General features: G+C 42.0%; 1 protein-coding gene across 5 annotated transcripts in view; it reads right to left on the minus strand.

Annotated features, from left to right (window-relative positions):
• The window catches only part of SOX5 (SRY-box transcription factor 5), a 282,904-nt gene that overhangs the window by 36,247 nt on the left and 223,874 nt on the right, over positions 1-22,783 (minus strand). For all 5 annotated transcript variants that reach the window (XM_077468726.1, XM_077468727.1, XM_077468729.1 and 2 more), the window contains one exon: positions 12,106-12,249. In XM_077468726.1, coding sequence (XP_077324852.1) covers positions 12,106-12,249 — 144 coding nt within the window. The remainder of the gene's footprint in view (positions 1-12,105; positions 12,250-22,783) is intronic.

The following is a 22,783-nucleotide window of genomic DNA, read 5'->3' on the forward strand; positions in this document are numbered from 1 at the left end:
TGTTTTCAGGCATTACTCTTTATTAGTAGAAATAACATTTCAATGCTGTTAAAGCTGTTACTTTGCACTTTAGTTTTTTTTTCATTTTGGATGTAGTGGGCAATGGTTTGAACTGTTATCAAGTGTTAAGTGCTGTTTGACTCCATTTGGGCAGATTTCCACTCATTTCTTTCTCCTTGTGGCACCACTGACATCATAGAAAGGGAATGGGGGTCATTCAGACAGGAAGATGTGGAAGACGATAAAATCTTAGAACATTTGTGACTGAGGTGCTGGATTGCATTCATCCATGAATCATGACTGGAGACAGCCAGGCAAAACAGGATACAATGGCTCAGGTGAGGCTATTCCCAAACACAAATTGGATACCCATTGAAAGGGGGACCCAAAGTTTGAAATACAAATGTACACAGTCCAACTGAAAAACCAATGAACCGAGTCCAAATCCTTTTAATATTTGTGTTTGTTCAACCAAACAGCCAATGTGTTTCAGGGGCTAGGAAATATCTACCTTCTTCAGGGCTCAGATATTGTATATACTACAAAGAATTCAGAATTGCAGAAACATCAAAATTAAATATTTGGGAGATAAGAGACTGAAAAGTGCCCAAGAGCAGAAAGCAGCATGCTGCCAGTCCTGAGCATAACTGACTGAAAATGTAATTCAGTTATGCTCAGGACTGGTGGCATCCAGCACTTGTCATGTGTCCTCCATTCTCCAGTATGCAGTGCTGATGGACTCAGAACTCAGAGAAAGGGTTGGAAATCAGAAACCAGGACAGTTGTATCTTCCCATACTTTAATAAGTTCACCATCAGCTCTAAGGATGTAGCAAGTAGGCTAGGTAGCTGCTAGAGTGGAATGCCAGGCTAGGACTCTGAGCACCATGGGACTAATTTGTCTTTTGTAATTTATTAAAAAGGGAGTGCTAACTTCAGATTTGTCAGTGATTAAGAATATAAATGGAACAAGAGATTTTAATTATTACTGATGTCATTAAGTAATCAATATTTTAATTACAGCAAATGACTCACTTAGAATAACTTCATCTATCAATTAATACAAGAAAGACCTGCAGCCACAATCAATTCCAAATTCTGATTAGATGTTTTTGCATTGGGAACAACAAAAAATGTTTGTCTTTGTAAGCCAATTTCTACACTGACAGCAACCAACCCCAAGAGCTCGGAACCTAGCACAGGGATAGGTAGGAGATGCTCATAATAGGCACAGCAGGCATATAGACCTGAGAACTTAAACCAGGAATGGTGGGAACCCCACATATTGACCACAGCTACTTGCAGACCCAAGAACTCAGTGTAGGGGTAGTGGGAAACATCTAATAATGGGCACAGCCGGGGTAAAGGACCTCAGATCTCAGTGCAGAGATGGTGGGAATCCCTCATAATAGGTAAACAGGTGTGCAGAGTTCAGTATAAAGATATCTTGCCAATAAAGTCCCCACTGGATTTTAGAGAGAGTTTCGGGAAGCAGCATACGCTAAAAACTAAAATAAGATTTTATTAGTGGAAAGATTATAAAAAAAAAAAACTGAAAAAAACAAAAACACAGTGGTCACATGCATAAGGACTTGTACACTATCTGAATATAACAGGAAGCATGTGGTGAAAATTGTCACCATAAGTATAAGGTGATTGGCATAAAACAGAAAATTAGCTTGACAGAGAAAATGAATAAAACGGATTTTAATAATGGCTGCCATTGAGAACTGTCATTCTTACAAGCCAATGCCCAGCCAAAGGTGACCGCTGTCCTACCAATAGGCTGCTATTAAAATCTCCTTGGGCTGATCTCATGCAACTTGGTGCATTCCTTGACAATCATAGGAATTAAATGCAGCTCAGCGAATATCCATTATTCTGGGAAGTCACAGGGCCTTCCAGACTTACAAAAAGTAGATTGATATGGCTGTTCTAAGGTTTGGACTAGTGGATGTCTTGACCGAAGAAGACATACACATCCCTCCTCCATGTCTGCTTTGTCAAAGGAGACCTGAAGGCCTGTTCACCACTATTTATGTCCCCTGTCTCCTGTCTACAGCCTCTCCATTTATCTTGAACTTTAATATAGACATCCATGTATCGCAGTCATGTCCGCAGGATGGCAGATTCCGGAACTGACTAGAGGACAGACATCACAAGGCTAACCAAATATAAAGCAGGAAAGTGATAGCATTGTAATAGCCATAAGCTACCAATATGATTTAGGGTGGGCATAACAAGCTACTAGCAAAAGCTTGGGATGAGCAAAATTCTAAGTTTTCACTTCAACAAAATATTTTATCGAAATTTCACCATTTGGCTATAGGTCAATATAGAATGATGAAACAAAGGTGGTTTTGGTGGATTTTAAGAGTGTAATAAGGATAAGGGGATAGTGGTGCACTATACAGAAAAAAACTCAAATAAGATCACACTAGAGAATATGTGGTAACCAGTGGCAGTGGCCTCACTGGTACTAAGCAGAAGTATCAGGTAGCAAAATTAAGCAGGTATATATTCAAAAAATATATAAGGGAAATTCAGAGATGGCATGGCATAACTGATGTGCTATAAAGTGCTTGTTTAGAGAGCAAAAAAACTGAAAAATGCATAAAAAAATAAATAAGTTTTCATAAACGTGGTGTGTACCAAAGTAGAAACTCAAGTGTAGCAGCGAGTGTTAATAGTGATAAACCCACGTGCTAAAAAGAAATGAAGTGCTGGTCTCAACGTGAAATCACAGATGAACAAAACAAATAAAATCAATAAGACATCAAAAAACAAAATATAGATTTAAAGTGGTTGTAAACCCTTACAACACACTTTGACCTACAGGTAAGCCTAGATTAAGGCTTACCTGTAGGTCCAAGAAATATCCCCTAAACCTATACGGTTTAGGAGATATTTGCCAGAAGACAGGCACCGCTGTCTACGGCGCATGTGCCGTAGACAGCGGCGCGCAGGCGCACTAAGCGCGGCATCGTCAAAGACGAAGATGCCACGCGTGTTGGCTCCCGTGCGCATGCGCGGGAGTGACGTCATCGTGGCTTCGCCGAATGACAGCGGCGGAGCTGCGAGACCCCACCGAAAAGATGGATGCACCGGACTACAGGGGACAGCGGTGACTTCGCTGGCTCCTGTGTCAGGTAAGTGACACATAATGGGCTACTATGCGATGTGATGAGTTGCCGCAAGTATACCTTCTTTTATTTTAAGGGTGTAATAGACTTTAAAATGTCTCCCCAGGTTTACAGAAGCTCCTTTCACCTATCCTGGACCTGTTTTCTTTATGAAAAGTATTTATGGCAGTCGCAAAACTCACTGATAATTATGGAAGTGCTGAAATGGATCACATGGCATATAACATTTTTGATAAATTCATGTCACGCGGCAAAGGAGAATTTTAAGTTAATTTTGATGACATTTTGGTGATGGTGAAAACCTTTTTTTTGTGACATCAAGTCTTCCCTAGGCAAGGAAAGTGGCAAATAGATCTGGTGCTTTGAGGCATGATCTGTTCCTCCAACATGGAGCAGAGAAATGATCAGCATAGCATGTGGGTCCCTGGCTCTGGGATGAATGGTGATGGTGAAAACCTTTTTTTTGTGACATCAAGTCTTCCCTAGGCAAGGAAAGTGGCAAATAGATCTGGTGCTTTGAGGCATGATCTGTTCCTCCAACATGGAGCAGAGAAATGATCAGCATAGCATGTGGGTCCCTGGCTCTGGGATGAATTCTGTGGGGACAGGCAGGTATCCATACATATCAGGGCTATAGTGGTCTGTCCATGGGCAGTCCTACACCAACCATACAAAGGCCGATAAACATGATACAAGATCAATGATTCATCTGACAGTCAGTAATAGGTCACTTTAATGAGAGGCTGGCACTTTAGTATGGACGCCGAGCACAGAATCATTCTCCAAGACCCTGGTCCCATGTGCCTTGTACCAAAAGGACAGCGCCAAGGTAGGAAACTGCTGTTACAAAAGATCAAGCAATGCTTCTAACCATTGTGACATACGAGATACATATTTTTTTGGGGAAAAAGATTGTAGGAGAGTCAAGGCTTAAAATTCTCTTTATCATGAAGTCTACCAAACACCAAAATACCAACACATCCAAGAGCCAGAAAGAAAAGAATGGAGTATAAAATATTCACCCTAATAAAAGTATAACTCCAGTTTGGAATATTTTTTAACCTATCTTTGCTGTTTGGCTGGGTCCTGGCTCTACTTTTTTTTTCTCTTAGACATTACAGTTCCACGTTCCTTATGCAGGGCACCTTTGTGTTCTTTCCTCTTGCAATAGCTTTGTGGGAATAACCCCATGTAGTTTATCAGTACTATGGGGTCATGTAATGGATACAGCCACCACAGCCAGTGCTTTTGACTATTGGCCGAAGCAGTACAGTGGCCACACCCACAGCATCTTGAACAGCACAGACTTCTGGGACATGTAGTGCCTGCATTTTAGCTGTTCCCTGACCTGCTCCATTTTATTACTAAAACAATGATTTAGCTAAAAAAATTAAGATAAATAGTGTATGTTGTCCAGGGGTTGGGGGAGGGAATAATATTACTTTGCCAGGTACAGAGGCAGAGGTAAATACAACATGGATGACATTTGCAATGTATATCAGAATTGCAATTTTTTCCCATAAATTCAAGTTTTCACACTATTTGAACCTTTGTCCCCTTCTCAGTGCTGCTGCTCTCCTTTACCCTCTTATTGCCCACCCTGTCAACATGCCTTGACTGAACATCGATCCTGGGTCAGCTTATAAATAGCGACAATGGTGTACCAGGACTGTGCAATGTGTTGCTTGTAGTCTCCATTTGGTCAACATGTGAAAGGGTGACAACAAGAGATTACAGTTGGGAGAAAGGGATGAATGTTGTCAACAAATAAAAGGAAGTGCCTGACCAAGGACCTTTACAACAGAATCATCAGGGTTTTAATTTTATAGGTTATAGATTACAAAAGATTGGAAATTACTTTTGGAACACATTAACATGTTAAACTAGGCTTGCTTGACTAACTGCTAGCTTTGGTGGCCAAACCAACCAGTTGCTTTCATATCACCCACCTCCTTTCAGTATCACTGGATGAAATTCATACATAACCAACAGCCAGCCATTTTTACATTATTAAATCGGTTACAAATGTACTTTGTACAGATAACGGTGTTGGTACGAGGGGCAAAGTTTTGTTACCAGGTACATCACTGAACAAGAAGTCATGTGACTCCACCTTTCTCCCTGTAGTATCTTGCAGATTTTTGGATCCAAGTTGGAATCAGAAGTGTTCTGGGAGTCTGCCTTGCACGGTGGGCAAGTATTCGCAGGTTGGTCAGGTGACCTCTCTCTAATTCCCGTTCTCGGGCTTGTCTCTCATCTGTGGCGGAGGACATGTAAAGTGGCGCGTCTGTCAGCCGCCATCAGCATTACGAGACAATCTTGTTCTTTTATTACAAGTGAACTCTGCCGGATCTCTCAGCGGGGCGGCAGAGTCAAATCAATGTGTCGGATTTCCAGGCTGCGCTCGGAGGTCAGCGGCGGTCTATCATTTGCAGGCATTATCTGTGCCTGTGTCTCGTTCACTCTGAGCCTCCTACTGGCACACCGCAGATTGAAAACAGCATGTCACATAGGCATGGCGAGGAAACATTTCAGGGCCTTTTCAGAGCAGCTCCTGTCTATCCTGACCTGAATTCTATTAGACATTTTTTGTGCAATTTGCGAGTTTTTTGTTTTAGGTCAGGTCGGCCCTTATTCCTGACTGTAAAGTTAATGAAACCCCAAATTAACATTTAAAAAACGCTGCAGACAAACAGACCGATCCTGGAGATGCAGCATAGCCAGCTCCAATTATCATTCTGGTATTTACCTTCTGTACTTGATTTCTCTAAAGCTGGGTTTACACCACTGCGAATAGGATGCAGGGGTTTTCTCAGCATCCAATTCGCATAGCAGGAGATTGTGATTGGCTCTCTATGAAGCCGGTTCGCACATCTCCACAGCGGCTCCGGTGTGAATTGTACAGGAGCCCTGTGCGATTTTAGGTCAGTTTCAGGTCCAAATTCAGCCCAGCCTAAAACAGGGGTCTCCAAACTATGCCCCCCCCCCGTTGTTCAGGAACTACAATTCCAATCATGCCTAGTCATGTCTGTGAATATCAGAGTTTTACAATGCCTCATGGGATGTGTAGTTCTGCAACAGCTGGAGGGCCGTAGTTTGAAGATCCCTGCTCTAAAAGCTGAAAATACAGCCAGTGTGTTCCCTGGTTCTAGCCCCGCCCACACTTGGCCATTACAGCTACACTAAAGTATGAGAAGGATTTTGCTCTGCATAGCGCGGAACCTTAGTTTTACAGCTGAATCTGGATAAAAACGAATATATATATATATATATATATATATATATATATATATATATATATATATATATATATATATATATATATATATATATATATATAGCTTAGGGCAAGGTAGACCGAGTGGACTTGTTTCCTGTATATTGTTAACAGTTCATTATTTGTATCACATTGTGGAAGTCTCTTTATTCTCCTGATTGAAAGAAAAGGGCCAGAATGAGCCCAAAGGAAATTTTTGAATCCAGTATTTCTGTGTAATCAATGGCCGCAAACATCATGTATATGCCTAAAAACGTCTAGCACAGGTGGCTTAAAAGAAGCCCATGACCAGAAAATAGAAAATATTTCAAATGTTTAAACTCAGAAAATTTACCATTTAGAGAAAAAAAATTGAAATTTTGAAACTGATGGCAGCAACAGGTCTCAAAAAAGTTAGGACAGGTCAACAAAAAGCTGGTAAAGTAAGGGCTCTTTCACATGGACGTTTCCGTGTATGGAGCCTGCTCTGCTTAGTGGGGGATCGCTCTGTCGATCCCCGCTGAGCAGGAAGATCACAGGTCCGTCTCTGCACACTGTGCGGGGACGGACCTGAGCGCTGCTCTCCCCTATGGGGGATCAGATGAGGACAGGCCGTAGTTTTTTCTTCCGTCACACTTTTTCCCATCGGAGCGGGTCGGATGTCAGCAGACATGTCAACGCTGACATCCGACACTCCATAGAGGTCTATGGAGTGTCCGTTCAGGTATGCCTAAAAAACTGACAGGCGGACCTGAACGGATCATCCGTGTGAAAGAGGCTTAAGTGGTACCAACAATAAAGACCTGGAAAAACATTTTGAATCTAATTTGGTAAATTGGCAACAGGTCAGAAACAGGATTGTGTATAAAAAGTGCATCTTAGCCCTGGTTCACACTGAAGCGTTTTGACATGTCAAATCTTCAGCAATTGCCATGGCACCGTCCTAATCGATGTGACGCTGCACAGATTTCAAAAAGTAGTTTCTGTACTACTTTTTGAGATTTACATTGACATCTGTGCAGATTTCTAAAATCGAAGTTGAAATGGGGACAGACATGTAGAAGTGAAATCATGTGAGTTCAGCTGAACTTGCACGGCTTCATTCCTGCAGCTCAATGTGAACCTGGGCTTAGAGTCAGAGTGTCTTCAGAAGTAAAGATTGGCAGAGGGTCACCAATCTGTGAAAAGCTGCAATCTAAAAAAGTAAACAACTTTCTAAATAATGTTCCTCAACATAAAATTGCAAAGACTTTGAATATATATACAGTTTTTATCAGCGTATAACATGCACCTTAATTTTAAGAGGGAAGTTTCAGGAAAAAAAATATATATATTTTAAATAAAGAACTTTGAAGCAACATAAGGGTCAGGGCCCATCAATGCAGCCTTATCAGTGCCCACCTGCAGCCTCACCAGTGCCCATCAATGCAGCCTAATTAGTACCCATCTGCAACCTCACCATTGCAGCCTGATCAGTGCCCATCTCCAGCCTCACATCAGATTACACAGAGCGGCCTCTATAATACGAAGTCCCACCTCCTGGACTGGCTCCTATGATAGACAGAACACTGATCCAATGCCGGTCCAGGAGATGGGACTTTGTATTACAGAGGCTGCCGAGTAAACAAGAGATCCTCACGCTATGTAATCTGACAGCGCTCATCCCTCCTAGATATTGGCGTATAACACGCACACATTATTTGCACCTGATTTTCAGGGAGGAAAAAGTGTGTGTTATACACCGATAAATACAGTAATCTACAGTGCATAACATCAAAAGATTTAGCAAATCTGGAGAAATCTCTCTGTGCATGGGACAAGGCCAAAATGCAATATCGCATGCCTGGGATCATGGGGCCCTTAGACGGCACTGCATTATAAACAAGCATGATTCTGTGAGCAAAATTACTACATGTGTTGAGGAATACTTCCAAAAATTCTGTCTGTGAACACAGTTTGCCTTGCCATCCAAAAATGCCATCAATGCTCTATCACTCAAAGAAGAAGCCATATCTGAACACAGTCCAGAAAGCCCCATCGTCTTCTCTGGGCCAAAGCTCATTTAAAAAGATCTGTTGGAAAGTGGAAAACTGTTCTGTAGTCAGACAAATCAAAATTTGACATTCTTTTTTGCAATCATGGGAACTGCATCCTCCAGGCTAAAGAGGAGGGGGGACCTTCTGGCTTGTAATCAACTCTCAGTTCAAAAGCCTGCATCTCTGATGGGATGGGGGTGCATTAGTGCACATGGAATGGGCAGAATGCACATCTTAGTGCAGCATATGCTCCCATCCAGATGATGTCTTTTTTAAAGGGAAGGCCTTGCATATTTCAGCAGGACAATGCTAAACTGCACACTGCCTCTATTACAACATGATTTGGTATTAGAAGAGTCTGGGTGCTTAACTAACCTGCCTGCAGTCCAGACCTTTTACCAATTGCAAATATCTGAAATATTGAAATGAAAAATACGACAAAGAAGACCCAGGACTGTTGAGCAGTTAGAACTCTAATATCTGGCATGAATGGGACAACCTTCCTCTCCCAAAACTCCAGCAGCTGGTCTCCTCAGTTCCCATATGTTTACAGAGTGTTGTTAAAAGAAGAAGGGATAGTACACCGTGATAAACATGGCTCTGTCCCAACTTTTTTGAGACGTGTTGTTGCCATCAATTTCAAAATGACTTTTTCTTAAAATGATAAATTTACTCAGTTTAAACATTTGATGTGTTTTCTATTGTGAATAAAATATGTGCCCAAAACATGCACCAAATAATTCAGGGAAAAGCTCCTAAAATGCATCGCTGGCTTAGGATCTTTACACTTTTCAACCTTGGCATGAAAAGCGTTAATCCTTCTATATCTCAGATCACCACCTGTGTAATGACAATACTAATCCACAGAGGGGGACACCTATATAATCCTCAGGATAGAGAGAGATGCTGGATTCACTTAATCTCTGCATCAACCTAGGGTTGAGAGACCCCTGCAGAGGCCTTTAATAGCCTGACAAACAGGAAATGTGCTGTGCAACGGGGAAAGAGCCCCTTCCCCTCTGCACTCCAGCTGTGATCCAAAATGTATACCAAATATATATCTTCTGTCAGGGTAACAACTTAAAAACACTCTCACACATATGTACAGTATATATACACACAATGCTGTGAAAAAGTATTTGCCCCTTTCAGATTTTTGTTTTTTTGCATATATTTGTCACACTTAAATTACTCCGATCATCAGACAAATATTATTACACAAAGAGTAAAATACAAAATACAGTTTTTAATCTATAGTTTCATTTATTAAGGCAAAAAAGCTGGCCAAACCTGCCTGGCTTTATGTGAAAAAGCAATTGTCCCCTAAACCGAATAACTGGTTGTGCCACCCTTGGCGGGAACAACTGCAATCAAGCATTTGCCATAACTGCCAATGAGTCTTTCACATTGCTGTGGAGCAATTTTGGCCCACCCTTCTTTGCGTAATTGTTTTAATTCAACCACATTGGAGGGTTTTCCAGTATGAACGGCCTGTGTAAGGTCATGATACAGCATCTCAATTGGATTTAAGTCCGAGCTTTGACTAGGCCACTCCAAAACCTAAATTTTGCTTTGTTTGAACCATTTGGAGGTGGACTTGCTGTTGTGTGTCGTATCATTGTCCCTGCTGCATAACCCAAATGCACTTGAGCTTGAGGTCACAAACTGAAGGCCAGACAGTCTCCTTTAGGATTTTCTGGTAGAGCTAAGAATTCATGGTTCCATCAATTATGGCAAGTCGTACAGGGCCTGAAGCTGCAAAGCAGCCCAAGACCATTACGCTACTAACACCATGTCTGACTGTTGGTATGATGTTCTTGTTATAAAATGCTGTATTCATTTTATGCCAGATGTAACGGGACACGCACATGTCAAAAAGTAACATTTTTGTCTCATCAGTCCACTGAATATTTGCCTAAAAGTCATGGGGATAATCAAGATGTTTTTTGGTAATTGTGAGGTGAACCTTTGTGTTCTTTTTTGTCACTAGTGGCTTTGGCCTCAGAACTCTCCCATGGATGCCATTTTTGCCCAGTCTCTTTCTTATTGTTGAATCATCAACGCTGATTTTACCAGGCAAGTGAGGACTGCAGTTATTTAGATGTTGTTCTAGGTTGTTTTATGTCCTCTTGGATGAGTTGTCGTCATGCTCTTAGAGTCATTTTTGTAGGCCGGCCACTCCTGGGAAAGTTCACCACTGTTCCAAGTTATCTCCATTTGTGAATAATGGCTCTCCCCATGGTTTACTCGAGTTTCAAAGCCTTAGAAATGGCTTTGGAACCCTTCCTAGACTGATACATGTTTGTTTCTAATCTCTTCCTGATTTTTAGATTGTGGACTGGTGTGTAGATTTTGTGATCTGTTAGCGTGTTGATTAAGCACTTCTAAACCAATGTTACAATGCTGCTAAACTTCTTTAAATAATATGACAGTACTTCAGTTGCCACAACAACCAAGGGCCTCACTTTTCTGGTACAAAAATTTTAAGATGTTAATAGACTTCTTTGACGTGCAAATCCCCATACCAATATCTGTACAACAATTTGCAACAGTAAAATAAGTTTGTGTCTCTGCACCTCTCACAATAGTGGAATTTTCCAGTAGCACTTTGTGTGTCTGCCCCTCCCACAGTGGTGACATTTCCCCATAGCAGCATGCGTCTCTACCCCTCCCACAATGAGATTTCCCCAAAGTAGTTTATATTTGCACCCCTCCCACAATGATGAATTTTCCCTGCAGTAGTTTGTGTCTCTGCCCTTCCCCTCAATGGTGAGATTTCTTCGCAGCAGTCTTCACTCATCCCACAATGACATAGGTCCCAACTGTCTCAGATTCTGAGGGACTGTCCCTCATTTTGAACAAAGTCCCTCTGTCCTCCTCATTTACAATATCCCGATTTATAAAATTGTATATAAAATGCACTATTTATCTATCCAAAAGTGTTTTGCACTGCTAAACCTTTGACCCGATTTCTAAATTAGCCAATATAAAAGTATAGTAGTGTTAAAAAAATAAAAATAAAAAAAATAAATAAAAAACACACACACACACACACACACACACACGCTTGTGTGTTTAACCAATCTTTTTTTGTAGAACTTTCCTTTAAGGGGGGGCATGGCACAGAGTGTTTCCAAGTCTACATACTTTTGTGAATAGGTGTTCCTTATCCCCATCTCAGAAAGTTGGGAGGTATGCAATTATGAGATTTTCCCCTGTCGTTTGTCTCTGATAATGATGAAGTTTTCTAGCAGCAGGTTTGTGTCTATGCCCCTCCCACAATGGTGAGGTTTTCAATAGTTTTTGTCTCTGCCCCTTTACAATGCTATGAATTCCCACAGTACTTTGTGTGCCCATCCCTTGAACACTGCAGAGATTACCTCCTACAGAAATAGAATAGTCTTTGATAAACTCCAATGAAGACCTGAATAGACACTAGGTTTGGCATTCCCTGATAGATCTGTCTGTAATGAAATGATTTGTTTCTATGATGCATGCACTTGTCTGTATTCACTGACAATTTTCAAAAAACAGCATGCAAAAAAAAAAAAAAAAAAAAAAAAAATCAGCAAATAGTCAGCGAGTATAGATATCTGCATCTACCATAGAGAGCCATGGTACAAGCATCAATTAAAAGTGATTTGTGTGGTGGTGGAGAACAGGTTGGTTACCTTAGGTTTGGGTGGTGGGCTGCTTGTGCACTTCTCGGTATGCATATTCGTTGGAGACACAGCACCTAGGTGCCCCTGCGGCACACCAGGCATTTTGTTCCCTGGGGAGACTTGCATGGCAGCCAGCTGAGCGGCATACAGTTGCTGCAAAAGAGAAAAAGAGAGAAAGAGATGAGGATATGCATCATTCAGAAGCCTCTGTCCAGTGGCTGTGGGACCCTTCACTCCTGGCAAGAATTTATTTAGCACACTGAAAGACAGGCGCTGTCACCTTCATTTCTGCAATTCGTATCTCAGGGGGTGAAATGACAAATGTCACATGAGCAAAATGACATCTTCAGTCTGTTAGGGGACACTGGGCCGATTACAATGGTCAGAGCTCCATTCAATCCCTCCACAAGGACAGACAAGGGAGCTCTGAGACCGTCTGCCTGGAAAGGGAAAAGGAAGCCACAAAATATTTGGCTATGTTCGGTTAGGCCTGGTCTGAACAGATGTGAGTACATTCGCTATATGACAATGCACAGACACTGCACAGTACCATTTCTCTTGTCCCTAGCAGCAGTTAGTCACATTCAACTGGACTTGCTCTGTAATGGTAAAGATGTTACGTAGCTTTTCCAACCCACTTCTTCAGTTCTAATGAGTGTCGAGAAGATACCCCATCATTTATATCCACACAGGTAGGACAGACACATTAATAATCCAATCACCATGGAATGCGTCAAGGCACATGTTGACCGTCTAAGAACAAGGTTGGGAAATGTGAAAGTTGTGGAACCACTCTGTTCTAGTTACATTATCCCAAACTTGGTGTCAAGCCATGTGAATCAAATAGTTAACACCTATACAGTCTCTCTGACACCAATCCTGTCTTCAACATTACAGAATAAGTCCAGCTGAATGTGACTATTAGCTATACCGTGACCTGGATCAATGAGAACAGACATTTCTATTGTACTTTTTTTTTTAAAAGCTTTACAGCTGAGGTGCAAGCAAGCAGCTAAGTGCACAGATGAAATACTGTACCTATAGGAGAGCGTTTTTACCTGCCAAAGGATTTATATTTCAGCCCATTCAGTCCCAATATTTACACAGCTCTGCCACAAACAACTCAGTCTGACAGGAAACTAGATTGATTTTTTTCTGCTGCAGTTCACCAACACTTACAGTTTTTGTATCTCCCCCAGCCTGTGATTGTACAGTGAATGGAGAAGCAGCAGATCAGTGAGCTAATTTCTCTGTCAATCTCCTCTTTCCTCCTATCAGCATGTCCCTTTTGTTAGCACTGGAACAAGTCTGATTGGCTCTGTGTGCTGCTTCCCTCTCTCCTAGCCTAAGTTCTGCTGTACAGGGGCTGCAAGAATCTGATAACCGGTCAATTCAAGCACTTACACTAATCGCATTAGAAAATGACAGATGTATAAATGTATAAACAGCTACATTATTTGTGTCCTTTATATCTGCGTGGTGTTCAGCGTTAATATAACCACTTTTATTTGCTTTCCCCATTGACTGAATTTTGCTAAAATGTCCCAACACAATTTCACATATAATAGTGAATGGTATTCTTAAATGTGAAGACATTTATCTCTCCAGCTTTGGAGATGGTAAAAAACACACAAAAAAAAGAAATTTCTAAGTAGAATAAAATGTTATTCCCAACTTTTTGTAGTAATGGAGATTTTGCACCATATATTTATCAGTTCAGTGTTTGTTTTGTTTTTTGTGTCCCCCATCTTTGACCTGAATGTAAGCACTGCGGCAGAAATGGTGACACCACAACGGCAGTAGATTCTCAGAGACCAGGTTTTCTCCTCAATCGTAAAGACAACGAGCAGATGTGACATTTGCGCCTTGTAGGTAGGCCGGCAGTGACGCAAGAGCAGAGAGCAACAAAAGGAGAGATGTGGTTTGGAAAAAATGAAAACTTTGATTGCGCCAAAGAGTCCAAAATCTTCACTGAAAGTAATAAATAAATAAATAGTAAATGTGCAGGATTCTGGGAGGTTCCAAGGCTATCCGCTCCTTTTTTGTCTTGTACTGCTAATACAATATGACAAAAGAAGACTGCTGCCTCATCAGGCATGGCAGACTTTGGGTTGGCTGATGGCGCTCACAAGGAGGACAAATTGTGAGTGAAACAAGCCCAGGCAAGGCCTTTCCGGTGAATGCCGCCTCGCTTAATGTGCTGTGTTCACATCGGAATAACTGTACGCTCTCCGACAACTCGCTTACAGATTGTCACTGTTAAATTTTCACTTTCCAGCTTTGTGGCAGTGAAGAAGCTAAATGGATTCATTTGGGCATATTACCGAAAAGGTTCAGTAAGAGATGTCAGAAATGAAAAGTTACAAGTAAATTTTGTGAGTGTTTCAGAATCTGCCATCGTTCCATAGATTTTTACTCTTATTACGAGCAACATAAAAAGCGTCACAAAAAGCTACAGGGTCCTAGTGCAAAACTTGAAGAGGATTTCTGAACTTTTAGAAACCGGATATGGAAACAGGACAGATTTAGCAGCCCATGGGGAGGATAGACCGGAAGCAAAAAGCTGTTTTTTTGTGGATCATAATAAATAATCCCCAGAGAGTCGCGCTGCATTAAATACGATACATTTGGAAGTAATTACTCAGCAAATGACATCTTAAAAATAGTTTCACAAAGGCTTGCTGGTTCTTCCGATAAACAGCCGATCTCCGTGTAGCTGCTCCAACACCTCCAGTCGTTTCAGAGCTCTTCATGAGGTAATGTTTGCTCAGAGGCTCCGAAGAGTTTCTCGCGAGGCGGAGAAAGGACGTGGGCGACTTTTTAATACTAAACTAAACACAGCTGTGAGTATTTTTAGAAGAACCCCACTTGAAAATATGTGACAACTTTTTGACGTGCTCCCAAATATTAATTCAGCGCACCAAGCGCGTGTGAAAGAACAGGGATGCATTTCAAAACGGACGTTCCAACAAAAGCTAAACTCGGGGGTAATTACTGTACTTTAAGAATTTGGAATAAAACTTTGCTGTTAAAAGGAACAAAGAGTTAGAGCAGGAACCGAAGCCCAGACCTAACAGAGTATGAAAAATGACAGGCAGATCTTTCACCAGATGTGCAATATGTATAGAGGGGGTTCTTTACAGTCCTTCACAGAGCTGAGAACCTGAATTCCATCACTTTTTGCCTTGTGGTGCACTGAGGATTGGCCCTGGGATGCTGCACACCCCTATGTGTTCAGGGAGAGAAAATCCCACTAATTATACATGCTGATCAATGAGCCAGCATACCAAGAGGCATCTGAACAGTAAATCTATTGGCTGTGTTAAACTTAAAGAAGAAGTATGGCCAAAGCTATTTTGGCTGTACTTCTCCTGTAGGCCACAGGACTGCAGTCTGTCCTGCACTCCTGTGACTCCTTTTTAGCCAATACCTGGCTAAAGTCTGCTGATGTCACTCAGCTGGTCCAGGCTCAACAAAGATATAGTCAGAATCCACCCAGATGCCTAGATTGGCATCTGCCTCAGTCTCTTGGCGATCCTCCATAGCCCAGTGCTCCAGTGAGTGCTGGAGGGGCAAAGTCAAGAGCCGATGACTGACAGTCAGGGCTCTCTGTACAGAGCAGAGGGGAGAACTTAACGATCACAAGTGTTTGAATGCTCTGTTCTCACTGCAGAGCCAGCGGGGGGACAGATGCTGCATCCACCTAGGTGGGTATAAGTGTATAAAATGTGGACATAAAAGGTGAGTATAAATGTTTTTTTTTTTTGTTTTAAATCTATACTTCTCTATTAATGCAGCACTTCCTGGTCACAGACAACAGAAAACTATCCAGTTCTCCCATCTTGCTGTTCTGAGTTTAATTCACACCAAGGACACTAAATAGAGTCTAGAATATGTTTCTCATTTTTGGGAAGAATGTTCGTAGAAGTAGAATAACAGGCTTCTACCTAGATTAGACTTACTACATGCATTTGTGATGTCTGTATCTCCATAAAAATGCTTAAATATTTGCATGCTACTGTGGGGAGAAGTTAGAATGTCAGCTCCTCTGGTGCCCACACTAATGTAACTGGTTCTCTGTACAGCACTGTGGAATATGTCAGAGCTATATGAAAATAAATATCCAACATTATTTTGTTCTGATATTTCTCCTCCTTTGTGGCTCACACTATAATTATGTGTTAACTCTGTATATTACTTTATCTGTTATTCACTGCACTACAAAATCCATTGGAGTTAAATGACGCTTTGACATCCATGTCTGACCGCAGCAGCAGAAATGCTGTGTGATCATTCATCTCCCCGCGGCCTCCCCCCATTCCCTCCTCTCCGTGATGCCATCTCTGTGCCGTGCGCTCTAATCTATCACAATATGTTGCAGCATCTGCCTCTCCATATGATGTACGACCCGTTTGATTGACCCTCTTCATGTCGTGCTGGAGTGTCTGATCATTACCGAAGAGGACGACGAGAGAGTTCATTCCTGATCCGAGGTTATCCATCACCGAACGCAGCCCAGCGTGCAAACTGGGCCGGGATTTATCAGCACAGTTACAGCCTAATCATCAATAAATGTATACATTCACCACTACTAGAGGGAGATGTCACATACCACCTATAGTGGATAAATCTTCGCTATAAAAATAAGATGTCTTGGTCTTTATCCCAGTCTTGCACAGATTTGACTGTAATGGCTTACAATATATACATTATAAGGCTTGCTCACACCTGCTGCGTTGATCTAAGTTGATCAATGGAGGCTCAATGCAAGGACATAGCAAATACTTTTGTTATCTAGGTGCCCAGTTCACACCAAAGAATTGAGTTAGAAAACTGTAGACATCCTACATTTTTTTGCAGTGCACTAAAACGCGTTACAACGTGAGTGTTTGTCACCCTAGGATAATAAGTGTTACTGGCTGGATCACCAGCTATTTAACAAGAGCTTATTTAAGAAACTCCCTTGTGTGGGAGGTCTGCTGCTTGTGACCAGATCACCAGCCATCAATATACCTCCGTCTGGTCTTTACTGGAGTCACAGTTTCCTGTATTTTGTTCTATTAAATACACCATTGAATGTGTTTTGTTATATCTTTTTTTAGAAGTACAAAAATATCTGTTGATCCTGACAAAAATCTTGTCAACTGCTAACTTTCTACACTCTCTGCACGTGTTGACAGTTATACTGACAGAGCAGATGGGGGAGATGTACTGTAGTCCTGACCTACAATGACAATGCTGTTCCCCATAGATACAGCACAGTGAGTAAGTGCTTGTCACCCTAGGATAATATAAGTGTTGCTGCCTGGATCACCAGCTGAAAATAACAAATGAAAAGAAAATGAATGCAGTCACCAGATCTATAGACTGCAAAGCTGCAATATAATGCATTTTGTCTTTGGGTTTAGATACACTTTAATGGCTTAGTTTTTATTTAGAAGTCCAAACCACTTCCTTAATGGGCCATAGTAAAATTACGTCCTTGACTTTGAGGGGATAGCTGAATGATGCCTGCAGCTTGAGGCATCATTCAGATATCATTTCCAGCTGGCAATTTTGTCCACCATAAGAATGATCATAGCGGCGGTTCCGCCGCTTGATCGTTCTTATAGGTGATGGGAGAAGACGTCTCCCCGCCCTCCCGTCGCCATTCAGTGCTTCTTCGGGCCCTTCCAGGCCATCGGGGGCCCGGAGAAAGAATTGTCCGGAGCCGGATAATTACGATGAGATTTCTGATGACCAGATGGTCACCAGTCATCTCTATGAGCGTTCGAGGCCCGGGCGCGACATAATGACGTCACACTCGGGTTCCCGGATGTAAAAAAAGCTACGATCACGGCTGTCAGCATGAGATTGGTGAATTTTTTTTTCACCGATCTCATGCTTTCCAGCCCGGAGGAGAGATGTGATGTGGGGTCTTATTAGCCCCGCATCTCTCCATAAAGAGAACCTGTCACATAGATTCCTATTACAAGGGATGATTACATTCCTTGTAATAGGAATAAAAGTGATCAAAAAATAAAAAAAATTAAGTAAAATAAAAATTATAAAATTTTTTAAAATGCCCCTGTCCCCAGTAGCTTGCGCTCAAACACACATGTCCCACCCACATATGTGAATGCTGTTCAAACCACACATGTGAGGTATCTCCACGTGCGTTCAGAGTGCATGCAATGCACGATTCTAGCACTAGACCTCCTCTAACTGGTAACCTGCAAAAAATTTCAAAGTGTCACCTATGGAGATTTTTTTTTCCCCAAAAAAAAGGAGTTGGAAAAATTATTGCGCAAATACTGTGCAAGATAAAAAGTTGCAATGACCGCCATTTTATTCCCCAGGTTGTCTGCTAAAAAAAATATATAATGTTTGGGGGTTCTGAGTCATTTTCTAGCAAAAAAAAAATAAAAATTATGATTTTTTTTACACGCAGAAAAGAAGTGTCAGAATTGGCTCGGTATTGAAGTGGTTTTAAAGTCTACTAGAGAAAGTTGTACAGCAGTAGACTGTGTATACATAGGCAAGGAGCAAAAGTTTTCCAGCAATTAACAAGACTTACATTTTGGTCTGATTTTCATGCATTGCTGAGCACAGGGCCGCCTTTCATTTCCACAGCTAACTGGTTGTTTGTGCACCCAAGTGCAGAACTACAAGTCCCATGATGCAATGCTTGCTAGCTACACCTGCTGAGTTTCCTGCCTAGAGCCGCTGTTATTCTAACAAAACAGTGAGTGTTCCAATGGGAGGTCTGGAGGGAGGAGGAGAGAATTTTGCAGCATGTGGGAGGGAAAAGAGGGAGTGTCGCAGAGAGCGGGCAATCTGAAGGGGAGGGAGTATCGCAGGGTGTGGGCAGTCTGGAAGGAGGAGGGGGGAATTTGGCAGGATAAGGGAGGGAGAAAGAGGGAGTGTTGCAGAGAGTGGCTAGTCTGAAGTGAGAAGGAGGGTGTAATGCAGAGTTTGGGCAGTCTGGAGCGAGTGTTGCAGAGTATGGGCAGTTCAGAGAAATTGTGGTAGATCTGAAAGAATTTGAAGAAAGTTTCTGAGAGTATGGGCATTTTGGAGTGGAAAGGAGGAGGGCATGTCGGAGAGATTGGGTGGTCTGGAGGTAAGGAGGAGGGCATGTGACAGTGAATGTCAAAGAATGGGCAGCCTGAAAGGAGGAGGGTCAAATGAAGGTTTGATTTTTAGTAACAATCAGGCAATCCACAAATGATCATTTTTGGGTTACTATGTCTCTTATTATCTAGTGATCACAGACTTATCCAATGACCTGGAGGGTAATGCTCCCAATTTCTTCCTTTGGATGAACATGGGGTTTCATTTACAGGAGAACCTCATAGTAGAAGGGTGACCTAAATCATCCATTTAAATTATATCCAATTATAAATTCTGATTAGATGACAGACCAAAATTTGACCATAGGCAGCCAGCTTTAAAATTTGAAAGCCTAGCACACTGTCGTCCCTTTCCTGTGACGTGGTGCTGAATGGTTCTGAAATATCTGTGTTAACAGACTGCAAAATTAACATATTTCCCTGCAAAGGGTTTTAATGCCAATCCCAAGGACACACTTTTATACTCTGTGACCACAACCACCCCTGGAAACCAACAGAGTTCAGATGTAGTGCCGAAAAAGCACTTAAAAGTGAATTTTTGACCAGTCTTCCTTCACTGTTATTTCTATAGCCTGCTGTACAGGACTTTAAATAAACATAAATTAACTGAACATAATAAATGGTTTAATTGCAAGGATGTACCCAGTAATCAACAATCCCTGGCTCTTCTGCCTCATTAATGCTCCGAATTTGGCTCAGATAGTCCAATAATCGTCCAGCTGGAAAAATCCATTATGATCAGTTCCAAAAGTGCTGCCGGAACACTGTGGAGAACTGGGAGGACACCCCGAATTCTGTCTGCACATGGGGAAGGTGCACACATACACCGAGATGATCAAGATGGTGAGCATAGCGTCTGAACACAGGCTTAACCGTGGCCCGTGTATGATAAGTTTAATCATGTTATACATTGAAAGAGCAATGATTGTGATATGTGACAGCAACAAGATTTCATATTTACTCTATTGAGCGCAATGAAAAAAGGACTGCTGATATGGGAACCATAGAACCTGACACTATTGACTTGTACCACATACATCACTAATAATGGCCATCCAACCCCCCACAAGAATGATAATGTTGCCCTTAGTGCCTTACATGGTGCGCAATACTTTCATTAATTACCTCTCACAAGGATATTAGAACTCCACTTATAATAAGCCTAATCTTTTTATTTCCAGAAAGATGGTACTCTCTGTTCAGCCATCATCCAGGGTCACCGTCTCCTTCCTGGACTGAAATGCTGGCTCAGAGATGCCACAATCTCGTAAATGCAGGTGCCTGTGCAGTTTATGGTGTTCAAAAAGTCTTCCTTTTTTAACCACTGACACCACACCAAGCTACCAATTCACTCACTGGTTACCTCTAATCTCGACTACTGAAACAACCTCCTATTTGGCCTACCTCTACCCAGGCTACCTCCCCTTTAATCTATCCTGAATGCTGCTGCCAAACTCATCCACCTTACCAAACATTCAGGGTCTGCCAGCTCTCACTGCCATTACCCCCACGGACTTCTGATCACACCCAACAAACAAAATTTTAAATATTAACGACCACCTACAAAGCCATCCACAGCTCTGCCCCCATCATCATCACCAACCTCATCGCAAAATATCAATCAAACCAGCTACTTTGCTCCGCCCAAAACCTGCTCTCTAGTCCCCTTGTCACGTCTTTCCATGTTGTCCTCCAGGATGTCTCCAGAGCCTCTAGAACACCCTACTCTAATCTGTCTGGTTATCTTCTACTCTGTTTTTAGACAATCCCTAAAAACTCATCCTAGTCTCTGCTGCAGCTTTGCATCTTGTGATTTTATGCAAAGTTACAGTGATGCAGTCTAATCAGTAGCGGAGGGGAGACTAAGGAAATGCATCCTCCTGCTGGCAGCAGACTAATGACATCATCTTAGCCTAGGCAAAGTCACTGAATGGAGCTCAAGGATGGATTTTGATAAAAAATGTGGATCTTATGAAAAATGACATGGTTTTGTGCTTTGTGACATGCAAGTGATTTATTCATGGATAGTTGTAAAGTTTTATTCCTGTTCAAAGTCTTTTCTAGTATCTACAACCCATTTTTCTGTCGAATTTTATGTTTTTACAACATTACAACCTTCCACACTAGTATCACTTTAATAACATGGAAAAACAGAGCACGATTATTATTTCTCTGTAAATACACCCCATGGCGGGATATTAATGCCAACACATACTGACTACACAAAGTGCCCCTCACCCTATAAATGTGCCTCTGCCACGTCCATCTAACTCTCCTGTGAGATATTTCCACTGTCGTATGTCCTGTCCACTTCTAACGCTGGCTCTGACCTCGGCAATTTTTGCGCGTGACAAGATTCGCAGGTCACTGACACTAAGCGGAAGCCTCGGCACACAAAGGGCGCCAGAGGGCGAGACTGGCAGAGAATTTATTATCCCGCTGTGCCCTTTGGATGCCTTCCCGCCATCAAACATCGTGGCAGCGCTCGGAAGAGGAAGAAATACGTTCCCTGCCATCTCAGCCTTTTCAAAGGTTACAGCTGCCCAAATAGAATTTAATTTCAGGCTTGCCCTTTCTGTACGTGTTCACGCAATAACGGTAGATGATAAAACTCTTTTAATGTCCGAGGGGACAGAGCACTGTGCAGAGCTGACACTCTATAATCTGTGCTTTACACTACCAACGATTAGTGATAAACTGAAGAGTATTTTCAGTGAGCAGGAATCCTAGGTTATCATGGGAACATTGGAATGACGTTTGATGCAACATTATTTTAAATGCTTGCTGTTCCATATTGTTTTTTTTTCACATACAGCTTTGTTGGATTCTCTCGCCGTCAGTGTTATCAAAATCCTTGATAAAACACTGTGATGATCTTAGACCCCTTTCACACGGAGACGGTTTTCAGGTGCTTTTAGGCTAAAAATAGCGGCTGTAAAGCACCTGAAAAACGGCTCCGCTGCAGTCTCGGGGTGATAGCCAGCGTGCTTTGACACTGACGTGATGTGCTGGCAGGACAAGCAGCATCTTTGGAGCAGTGAAGAAGCAGTGTATACACCGCTCCTAACGCACCCCTGCCCATTGAAATGAATGGGCAGCGCCACTGAACAGCCAGCAAAGCGCTGCTGCAGTGGCGATTTGCGGGTTGTTTTAACCCTTTTTCAGCCGCAAGCAGGGGTTAGAATCGCCCTGCTAGTGGTCGAAAACCTCCGGTAAAGCACTGTTAAAAATAGTGTCGCTTTACCGCCAACCCCTCAGTGTGAAAGCAGCCTTACATAAATGGTCCATATAGTAAACCTGATGTTCACAAAAGCTGAACCCCAATATATTATAATTATATATATTTTATTTTAATTTTTTTTAAGTATAAGCTGTGCAAGTACCTAAATTTGACCTTGTATCAACCTCTTCCAGTCCTCGTACAGCAGAGCTCAGACTGGGGAAGAGAGAAGCAGCACAAGTAGCCAATCAGTTGTGCAGCTGCTAGGAGCAGAGAGCAGAGTGAGAGAGAAGAGCTGATCAATCTGTTGCTTTGATCAAAGGGTAGGGGAGGGACATGCCCTGTAAGGCCGCGT

This window comes from Lithobates pipiens, unplaced genomic scaffold, assembly GCF_037356315.1.
Source record: "Lithobates pipiens isolate NorthernLeopardFrog02 unplaced genomic scaffold, aLitPip1_a1.2 Scaffold_8, whole genome shotgun sequence".
Lineage (NCBI taxonomy): Eukaryota > Metazoa > Chordata > Amphibia > Anura > Ranidae > Lithobates > Lithobates pipiens.